The sequence below is a fragment of the Bombina bombina genome, chromosome 9, assembly GCF_027579735.1.
Source record: "Bombina bombina isolate aBomBom1 chromosome 9, aBomBom1.pri, whole genome shotgun sequence".
In the NCBI taxonomy this organism is placed as follows: domain Eukaryota; kingdom Metazoa; phylum Chordata; class Amphibia; order Anura; family Bombinatoridae; genus Bombina; species Bombina bombina.
Window position 1 is genome coordinate 261734815 of NC_069507.1, and position 11202 is coordinate 261746016.

Genomic DNA, 11202 nt, shown 5'->3' on the forward strand with positions numbered 1-11202 from the left:
TTACATTTTGGGGTCTATTGTGTAAAAACTGATCAGATTATTTTTAAGTTGGAAGAATTTGGCTGAGACAGGTTAAACTTGGCTAATGGAATGTAGGTTTAAGTCCAGTTGTTCTATTTAAAAAAAAAAATCTATTTTTGAAAAAAATTATACAGATATTACTGGACTTTTTGAAACAGTAAAGTTTGAAAGACCTCCTAAACCAGTTGTTCAAATGCAGATCTGTTTGGTTGTTATTTGTTTTTTCCTTTAAGTTGATTTTGCTTTGTTTTTACACCATCCAAAGTAATTTATAAGAAAATATGTGTGTTTAATCTAAAACCAAAGCCCCTAGTAGCCTGGGTTAATTTTACTATACACCCCCTGTTAAACTATAGCAAGTGATCAGAGTTTGCAACTTGGATTCTAAGGTTGGGTCAATTTGACAAATAATTTGGAGATTATTTCTGATCAGCCAATCTGCTATTCATCTAATAGCAAGAGGGCTATTCTTGTTTAATACCCAACTGAAACAGACTTTAGAATTGATGGTAAATGGTGACTTTAGAACTGATTTGCTGTTTGAGAATTGCAGACATTCCCTATTCCCTATCTTACCTGAGTTTCTTTAACTTGTTAAATAGTTAGTGCAATACCTACAAAGTCCACAATGAATAGACCACAAGAAGCAAAATGATATTCCTTTGTAATGTAGGTGATATTATAATTAATGTTACTACTATGTATAAAAAATAAATACTTGTAGTACTATGGACAGCCATAGTTTATATACCTCAGGTTTCCTTGAAGAAACAAGAAGATGAAGCACGGAACAAGAAGAACCCCAGGAATCGATCTCTGTCAGATCATAGAGGGTGTATGATATGGGGCCCATGGAACACACTGTTTTAACGCCTTTCTGCAGAAGATGCTGGAACATCTGTGAGAATGTGAACATTTGTAAATGGTTTTCCTTTTTGCATTTCTGAAAATAATTATGCATAATTAATAATATTTGTTTCAAATTTCAGTAACAATATGAGTAGAAAACGATAATGTGTCAATGTATCATTTTCTATTTGTATATTTTTTCACAAATATTTTTATTACGTAACGTATTGATTATTATTCTCTTATCTTATAGAAATCTAGAAGCTGTGGGAAGTGACTTGGGGAATAAAGATCTGTTATATGCAATCATTAAAACTTGAGGGGGATTGTCTTGATTTAAACCATAAAACCTTGGTGAAAAATCATACTGGATGAACTTTTAATATTTTTCAGCTAAAAACTTTTTATTGTTAAAAATGCTTTTGAACTCCATACAGAGAAACAAACTAAATGAACATTATATGTAAAAATATTTGTAAATGAGTAAATGTATATTTTAAGAAATCAAATTTCCAAAAGTATTTGAAGTGAATACAACTTAATTTAATTAAATGAATTAAAACATATTAAAAAGAAAGATGTTTAGGGGCCTATTTATCATGATGCGAGCAGACATGATCTGATATTGCGGATCATGTCCGCTGCACATTGATAAATGCTGACAGCATACGATTTCGGCATTTATCATTGCACCAGCAGTTCTTGTGAACTGCTGGTGCAATACTGCCCCCTGCAGATTTGCGGCCAATCGGCCGCTAGCAGGGGGTGTCAATCAACCCGATTGTATTGGATCGGGTTGATTTTCGGCGATATCTTTCCACCGCCTCAGAGCAGGCGGACAGGTTATGGAGCTGAAGGCTCGCCAGAAACACAGGGCTTGATAAATAGACCCCTTATTATGAATGAAATCTCCAACGTTCATATATCCTTTAATAAATAAATTGTTACAAATTCAAAGTGGTATATTAAGGCCCTTTAAGTTATACATACAATTACCATATTTATTAAGGAAAGAGAACTTATCTGTTTGGTTCCATGGGACAGAACCCAATAGCAAATAACATGGTAAAGAGAATCATCAGGCAAGAGCTTAAGGTTCCAACATTAATCACAGCTCTGTTCAGGCAGCACTGGTTCATGGTCAAGCACATTGATTGACCAGGTTGGCAGTGCAGGTTCATGGACACACACATGCATTTGGTGAGGTTAAGCATAGGTTTGTGCTTAACCAAAGGCAATTGGTCAGGCCAAACAGTGAAAGTTCATGGTGAGGTTAAAGCTATGGATTAAAACCAACAGGGCAGCAGCAACTGTTGAAAAGTCTGCTGATTAGCAAGTAAGCTGACAAAGGGGTGCCCAATCAAGACTGATGCAGGGACATATAGGTAGGGTGGATCATGTCAGGCTTATGCAGTTGTGCACGCCTGTTGACATGTCCTTATCAATAAAATAAACCTGCAGGGACATAATAAACCTTTTTTTTTTTTTTGCTTATGTAGCTCCACCAAAAGTTCTTGATATTATTTTTATTAAAGGGACACTGAACCCAATTTTTTTTCTTTCGTGATTCAGATAGAGCATGCAATTTTAAGCAACTTTCTAATTTACTCCTATTATCAAATTTTCTTTGTTCTCTTGGTATGCTTATTTGAAAAGCAAGAATGTAAGTTTAGATGCCGGCCCATTTTTGGTGAACAACCTGGGTTGTCCTTGCTGATTGGACAGAATCAATAAACAAGTGCTGTCCATGGTCTGAACCAAAAATTTGCTAGCTCCTTAGCTTAGATGCCTTCTTTTTCAAATAAAGATAGCAAAATAATGAAGTAAAATTGATAATAGAAGTAAATTAGAAAGTTGCTTAAAATTGCATGCTCTATCAGAATTATGAAAGAAAAAATTTGGGTTCAGTACCCCTTTAAATTAATTATCCAAAATACAATCATTTGACTTGGCCAGAAAACTCACAATAGCATTGCCTTCTGCTGCAGACATTTTTAATGGAGTGAGTCCTTGGTTATTCTTAATTTGATCAAGACGTAGACATTTGTTTTCACAGTCAAGAGACAAGAGAAAGTCATACACCTGACAGGAGATATTCTTGTTGGGCTGAAGAACCAGAATATGGAGAATAGTGTTGCCTGAGAAGAAACACAGTGATCAAAATATAATAATAGGAATTTTGCTTTTACATGATAAACACTATAATCATTACATACTAAGACATCACCCACCAAGAAATGCAAACCATTATACGTATAATATCCATTAATTCTCATACCAAAACAGTCTTGGGTACGCAGATCTGCTCCATGTGTAATAAGTAATTTCACAATGTCAATATTCCCCACACAAGCCGCAAATGTCAAAATGTGCTCCCCTGGGTAAAAGTAAAAAATACTTTAAAAATATTAAAAACTACACAACTAAGCATTTGTGAAAAGTACAGTATACATAATATAAAAGAGGTTTCTGGCAAATGCTAAAGTAGTCAAAAAAGCAGATATTGCATTATATTTTATATGTACTTTGCTGAGCAGGCTCTAAAATAGAAATTATCTATACAAACTATGTACAAACTGCAAAGCAATAAAAACCTGAATATGTTAATTTCTTTGTAAAGTGTGTGTTTCTCTAATTAAATGGTTTAATGAAAAGCAAGATTCAGCATTTTTTAAATAAAGAAAGTAGTATATATATATATATATATAAATAAAGAGAGAGAGAGAGGGGGAAAGTGAGAGAGAGAGAGAGAGAGAGAGAGTATCATATAGTGCATATATATATATATATATATATATATATCACAAAATGCCTATATGTATGAACTGTAAATTCTTGCAATTACTCAGTAAGCTAGTCCCTCAGAAAGTGCATTTAAAATTGTAATGGAAATTAATTGGAAATGTGTTAATAATTGCATGCTGTATCTAAATCATGAAAGTTTAATTTTGACTTTAGTATTCCTTGAAGTCTAAAAAGCAAATATCATCAATAGATCATACTACATACTTCTATTGTTCCAATTCTATTATTAATATTCGCACAGCTAAAGATATAGGAAAATAAAACCATATTAAGTGCAAATAATAAATGCTTTGAAATACAAGCCAGAAAGAGTAGTTTTACATTTTACATATTTAGATTGCTTTTCTCCTGTTTTATTTAGTTTGTTAAATTCTACATCCCCAAAACAAATTAAATGTAATATGTGTGTGCTTGTTAACCTAAACTGAGATAATTTAAAACCAAATTAGCAAGAGACAAACACATCTTCAATTATATGAATTATACTTTTCCCAAATGTCCTTAAATATCTAAGCTAAAACAAGCAAAAATAAAATAAATAAATAGACTCTATAGATTTTAAAGGGACACTGTACCCAAAAATTTTCTTTCATGATTCAGATTGAGCATGACATTTTAAGCAACTTTCTAATTTACTCCTATTATCACATTTTCTTCATTCTCTTGGTATCTTTATTTAAAATGCAAGAATGTAAGTTTAGATGCCGGCCCATTTTTGGTGAACAGCCTGGGTTGTCCTTGCTGATTGGTGGATAAATTCATCCACCAATAAAAAATTGCTGTCCGGAGTACTGAACTCAAAAAAGCATATATGCCTTCTTTTGCAAATAAAGATAGCAAGAGAACAAAGAAAAATTAATAATAGGAGTAAATTAGAAAGTTGCTTAAAATTGCATGCTCTATCTGAATTAAAAAACAAAATTTTTGGGTTCAGTTTCCCTTTAAGTCAAAAAGGCTGAATAAATACTAAAGCTGTGTTTCACATGTACATGCAGACATTTGTATATGGGCTGAAATTCAGAGAACTTAATTAAGAAAGCAAATGGTGGAGAACATTTTATTGTTACCAAAGTAGAAGAGATGTTCTTGTTTGAGGTTAAAAAAGCTCCCTGTAGCTCTTGGGGTGGAAACATCAGCTCCACTGTCAATGAGAAGCTGAACCATATTCATGTTTTGATTTACAACAGCAATATGCAGGGCGGTCTGTCCTATAAGTCAAGTAAGATACAGAGGGCACAATTAAACAGCAGCAAGAAGTTATATATATATATAATTAAAAAAAAATCTGATGATAGATAATGTCTACAGAGCACTGTTATGAAAAGGTCAACAGACTGATCCTTACTTAAAGTCCCTTCATATCTGTAACATGATTAATCAGACTTCTTGCTTTTGTAATTGTATAAAAAATTACTCAATAGCTCTATAATTCTACATTGAAATTATATATACATATTCCAGGGATAAAAAAAGATAACATTTTTGGTTTATTATATACCCCTCATGGAACTTTGTGAAGAGGAAAAAGTTTACCATGAAAGCACCCTGATGAAAGATTGCCAGGTGAAATGTGTTGTTGCGAGTTTAATGTTTTTCCCATTTTATAAAAGCAGAACTCTCTTCCATCTCCTCTGTCATATAACTGTTGACAAGTGTTCAAAATGTTACCATAGTCACAATATTGCTATATTCACAATTATGCAATGGTCACAATGATGCCATGGTCACAATATTGCCATAATTACAATGATGCTATTGTCACAATGTTGCTATGGTCATAATGATGCCATGGTCACAATGTTCCTATGACCACATTGTTGCATGGTCATAATGATATTATGTGCCCAAAAATTGCCATTGGGAAAGTAAAATCCTAATTACCCCCTTTATGGAATCAGATGTAATAAGTCTAGACCTAGCTCTAGTCATACTCATAACCCTAAACATATATTTTTTTTTCTTTTTTTAAGGATTTTATTTGTTACACAGAATATTACAATAACATAAATAACATATAAAACAAAACAAAAGGAAAAAAAAAAAAACTTTTCCCCCTTTTTCATATCCAGGGACTAAGTCCAAAGAAAATAATATTTATACATAATAACAAACCAAATACATCTTCTGCATACGTTATTTTACCACTTTTTCAGTGCAAAGTTGGACTTGATCTCTGCTTACATATACCAATAATCTCTTGGGACACAGAGTATATTAAAAAAAAAAAAAGCAAAAAAAAAAAAAACCCAACAAAAACACAGTCCCCCTGCCCCTTCTCTCTCACCCCCAGCAGTGTCTCTCTCCCCAACCCCCTACCCCGGAGACCCCATTTTAGCTATCCCTGAGTCTTTTACAATCCTACCCCGCTCCACTGTTGCGGTAAGATGTTTTTAATATAAGTATAATAAACTCAGGGGAATTTTGAATTGGTGATATAAATTGGATTTGTGCCACTAGTGGCCATTCCCTGATAACCCTAAACATATCTTTAAATATATCCATGATGATACAATTTAAATTTCTTTATCCAGATCTTTAGATATTAGGAAATTACATATAATAATGTAGCTAAAATTTTATGTGAGACCTTGAAAGAGCGGAGAGGTCATCTCTAGATTAACCAGGTAAGGAACTTCCATTAGCAGAGTCTCGACAGCTTTCACGTTATCGTACAAAACAGCCACATGTAGAGCAGTCTCGCCCAAAACTCCTAATAATTCAAAGAAAAAAGGGACACATTTAGCATTCAGTGCAACTATAAGGTATATCTCACTGTTATCTTTTGTACTCACCTCTCTGAAGTGGGTCACAGACGTCTGATTCCAGGAGCTCTTTCAGATACTGCACATTGTTTTCTTTAGCAGCAAGAAATAGCGGCATCTCCTGTATTCTAAATAAATTACACTGTTTTAGAAAGCCTTTGAGTTTATATTATACAATCATATTCAATAACATGCAATACAAACACAGTAATCTTGTAAGTTATCACACTTGAACATTAAGATATGAAGTGTTATTTACTAATGTGCACTGGCCTGTGAGTGTTCTCTCTGTATCTCTCTGCTCTGTCTCTCTCATATGTCATATGTCTCTCATGTGTCCCTCCTCACTCTCTCTCTCATATGTCTCTCATGTGCCCCTCCTCTCTCTCTATCTCTCTCATATGTCTCTCATGTGTCCCTCCTCTCTCTCTATCTCTCTCATATGTCTCTCATGTGTCCCTCCTCTCTATCTATCTCTCTCATATGTCTCTCATGTGTCCCTCCTCTCTCTCTATCTCTCTCATATGTCTCTCATGTGTCCCTCCTCACTCTCTCTCTCATATGTCTCTCATGTGTCCCTCCTCACTCTCTCTCTCATATGTCTCTCATGTGCCCCTCCTCTCTCTCTATCTCTCTCATATGTCTCTCATGTGTCCCTCCTCTCTCTCTATCTCTCTCATATGTCTCTCATGTGTCCCTCCTCACTCTCTCTCTCTCTCATATGTCTCTTATGTGTCCCTCCTCTCTCTCTATCTCTCTCATATGTCTCTCATGTGTCCCTCCTCACTCTCTCTCTCTCTCATATGTCTCTTATGTGTCCCTCCTCACTCTCTCTCTCTCATATGTCTCTCATGTGTCCCTCCTCACTCTCTCTCTCTCATATGTCTCTCATGTGTCCCTCCTCACTCTCTCTCTCATATGTCTGTCAAGTGTTACTCCTCCTTCTCTCTCTCTCTCTCTCTCTCTCTCTCATATGTCTCTCATGTGTCCCTCCTCACTCTCTCTCTCTCTCTCTCTCTCATATGTCTCTCATGTGTCCCTCCTCACTCTATCTCTCTCATATGTCTCTCATGTGTCCCTCCTCACTCTATCTCTCTCATATGTTTCCCATGTGTCCCTCCTCATTCACTCTCTCATATGTCTTTTATGTGTCCCTCCTCACTCTCTCAATCTCATATGTCTCTCATGTGTCCCTCCTCTCTCTCTATCTCTCTCATATGTCTCTCATGTGTCCCTCCTCACTCTCTCTCTCATATGTCTTTCATGTGTCCCTCCTCACTCTCTCAATCTCATATGTCTTTCATGTGTTCCTCCTTACTCTTTCTCTCTCTCATATGTCTCTCATGTGTGTGTCCCTCCTCTCTCTCTCTCTCTCTCTCTCTCTCTCTCTCTCATATGTCTCTCATGTGTGTGTCCCTCCTCTCTCTCTCTCTCTCTCTCTCTCATATATCTCTCATGTGTCCCTTCTCTCTCTCTCTCTCTCTCTCTTTCTCTCTCTCTCATATATCTCTCATGTGTCCCTCCTCTTTCTCTCTCTCTCTCTCTCATATGTCTCTCATGTGTCCCACCTCTTTCTCTCTCTCTCTCTCTCTCTCTCTCTCTCTCTCTCTCTCTCTCTCTCATATATCTCTCATGTGTCCCTCCTCTTTCTCTCTCTCTCTCTCTCTCTCTCTCTCTCTCTCTCTCTCTCTCTCTCATATGTCTCTCATGTGTCCCTCCTCACTCTCTCTCTTCTCCTGATGATCTCTCAAGTTTTGTCTTATTTACTGACTTTCAGATCCCCAATGGCGTGTGGGTCTCTCTTTATCTCTCTCCTAGTCTAACTTGCTCTCCCTGATGTTCTCTATTACTCTCTTCTGTATATTTTTTTTTACTATCAACCCCCTCTCATTTTTTTGCTCTGTCACTATTTTGTGGCCTCTCTTTTTTTTCTCAATCCCTCAACTCTCTCGTTTTCTCTATCATCAGAGCCCCTCTCCCCTTCTCACTCTTTTGCTCTTTATCAGCCATTTCCCCCCTTTCCTTGTCATCCCTTCTCATAAATGTTATTTCAAAATATTCACTTAAGTCTCAAGAGTGATTTCCACAAGAACTGTTTTTTTGGTATCTGATATGCACAGCCTTCGTCTGGGGACTTATACATTGGGTTGACTTAGGTAAGAAGTTTGCCACCCAAATGGCCAGCCAATGCTGGTGTGACATAACTCTGAGGAACATATAGAGGGGGACCAGGAGAGGGCGCACATTACCTTTTTTCTTGCAAAAGATCTGACCCAGAGTCCTCCTCCAGCCATCCCGATCCACCAATACAAAAGCAAAGCTCTTGAATTTTCTTTAAGAACATTTTGATTATTGTTGGTTATATTCCCCCTCTGTAATAAACAATATCCCAACCAGAGTTATACAGTATATTTTATAGAAAGCCTGAAGAAGTGTATGAGGTTGCAAGTCATTTATGGTCCTGTTTAAGAAATAAAAAAATGTGGATGTTCACAAATAGTAACAAAAGCAGTACTGTCTGTGCTTTTGTACCTGTGTGTTCCTGTAAGGAATATTTGTCATTTCTTATAAGGTTTTCTTACAAGAAGTAAGGATGAACAAGTGTCAGAAATGTACCAGAAATGTACCAGAAATGTACCAGAAATGTACCAGAAATGTACCAGAAATGTACCAAATGTGCCAAACACTCAACCATAATTCATTGTAATTAAGAGGAATCTTAGCCTGTGGTGCAGTGGATACCCTTGTTTTTTTGTTTCTTCATATAAGTACAGTATCACCAAACTGTTAGACAGACTGACAGACATAAATCCCCTCTGATCTCATCTCAAGACACAACCATTACCTACAAATAAATACACCCTGCAGATTAAACAGGAGCACAAATAGATCAGGTAAATATGAGAAAGAGGGATTCATAGAAAAAAAAGGATCTGTTTCTTAAAGGGACACTGAACCCATTTTTCTTTCATGATTCAGATAGAGCAGCAATTTTAAACAACTTTCTAGTTTACTCCTATTATCAATTTTATCTTCCTTCTCTTGCTATCTTTATTTGAAAAAGAAAGTCCAGGACCCTGGATAGCACTTGTTTATTGGTGGATGAATGTATCCACCAATCAGCTAGAACAACCCAGATTGTTCACCAAAAATGGGCTGGCATCTAAACTTACATTCTTGCTTTTCAAATAAAGATACCAAGAGAATGAAGAACATTCGCTAATAGGAGTAAATTAGAAAGTCGCTTAAATTTGCATGCTCTATCTGAATCACAAAAGAAAAAAATTGGGTTCAGTGTCCCTTTAAGAAGATAAATAAGTTGCATGTTTACAATACTGATGCAACCGAGCTTCATAAAATAAGAGCTAAAGAGATTGCAATTTAGCCGTATTTATGTGACAATGCTTTTTAAAGAGACATTAAACTCAAATATTTTATAAAATGTTCAAGCATAATAAAAATATAAATGGTATCTGTTCATGCAGCATACTATAGAGAGATTGCTCATTAATGACTGGCTCTGACTGGCCCCAGTAATAAGGGGTTTGTCACTGGACTGCAAATTTTACTATCAAAATGTAACCCTAACAGACAAGATGTAAACAATTTCCTTGCTTGAGCACAGGTGAAGCAGTCATAAAACAGCCTAAAAAAGGAAATAATATAAATATGTTAGATTGACTGGCCTGTAAGACATTTTTGAGCTGTGTGTGTATATATATTACAATGCAGTACTATTTACTATAATTTAAAATCTAACATATTTACCTTTAAGGTGAGATTGTTGCTTTAATTATTAAAGGCAAATAGTTCAGACGAGGGGCCTGATTGGCTGCTCATTTGTTTTTGGGGGTGGGCTGAAACAAACAAACAGAAAACCCCTCTTGCATATAGTTTTTCATGCTTATCTCTTGCACATGTAAGATATTCAGTTGTAGAAATATCACAGACTTGGGTAGGTTATAACTTTCATATGCAGATGGGGATACAATTGGTAACAAAAAGAGAGAGACAATAATTCTAATAGTTTATAATCTATCTTGTTCCTAAAGGATTAAAAAGGCAACAAGCGATCAGTGCAACTCATAGCTCCTGCTATATATACAGCGGCTTAAACAGAACAGAAGCTTATAGGATGTATTAACTCTAATCCAAAAGGATTTCTCTTCTTTAACAAAAGGCAGTGAGTAGCTATGTCCCTATATATATTTTACCTGGTCGCAAAACCATAACATACACAGTCCTATTTTATAGATCACTTTGTGTTTTAAGTAGTAAATATAAAATAAAATCTGTTTCTTATCTATAATGAGTACTGAATGGCTCACCTTTACATAGATCCTTATCTGTCCTGCGCTGTTTCTTCTACAGAACAATAAATATAGCAAAATAACAAGAAAGGACCATTGTTATATTTGTTTTACGTTTATATTTTTATATTTTTGACTTATGTTAAAGCTGCCAGTTTCTGCTGCGGGGAGACCTCTGTATATCTGCTGGTCTGTCACTGTATACAGAAAACCTGTCACAATTCTGTTTGCTCAGGAATGTTGTGCGACCTGATGTAGCACTTAAATGAGGGTTGTGTCACTTATCTAACTCAGTCACCGGCAGAAACAAGCTCTGTACAGCAGTAAGCTGGAAGCATGGAGCTATACAGCACAGATAGCATAAACTACATAATAAACTTTATTTTTTACATATTAACCCTTTCACTGCTGTGCTTTTTCACACCCCTGTGCTAAGCCAATTTTGTGCTTCTTAC

At 35.7% G+C, this 11202-nt stretch overlaps 1 protein-coding gene across 2 annotated transcripts in view; it reads right to left on the reverse strand.

The window, feature by feature from the left end:
- The window catches only part of LOC128640301 (transient receptor potential cation channel subfamily V member 6-like), a 29976-nt gene extending 19009 nt beyond the window's left edge, over positions 1 to 10967 (reverse strand). Inside the window, exons 1-9 of one of the 2 annotated variants that reach the window (XM_053692793.1) lie at positions 10766 to 10967; positions 10206 to 10294; positions 8687 to 8809; positions 6468 to 6565; positions 6263 to 6385; positions 4743 to 4883; positions 3149 to 3247; positions 2836 to 3008; positions 773 to 919 (exon numbers count right to left, since the gene is read on the reverse strand). In XM_053692793.1, the coding sequence (XP_053548768.1) occupies positions 773 to 919; positions 2836 to 3008; positions 3149 to 3247; positions 4743 to 4883; positions 6263 to 6385; positions 6468 to 6565; positions 8687 to 8781 (876 nt within the window). In that variant the 5' untranslated portion in view covers positions 8782 to 8809; positions 10206 to 10294; positions 10766 to 10967. The remainder of the gene's footprint in view (positions 1 to 772; positions 920 to 2835; positions 3009 to 3148; positions 3248 to 4742; positions 4884 to 6262; positions 6386 to 6467; positions 6566 to 8686; positions 8810 to 10205; positions 10295 to 10765) is intronic. The other variant, XM_053692794.1, reaches the window with a different exon arrangement.
- Between the last annotated feature and the right edge of the window lie 235 nt (positions 10968 to 11202).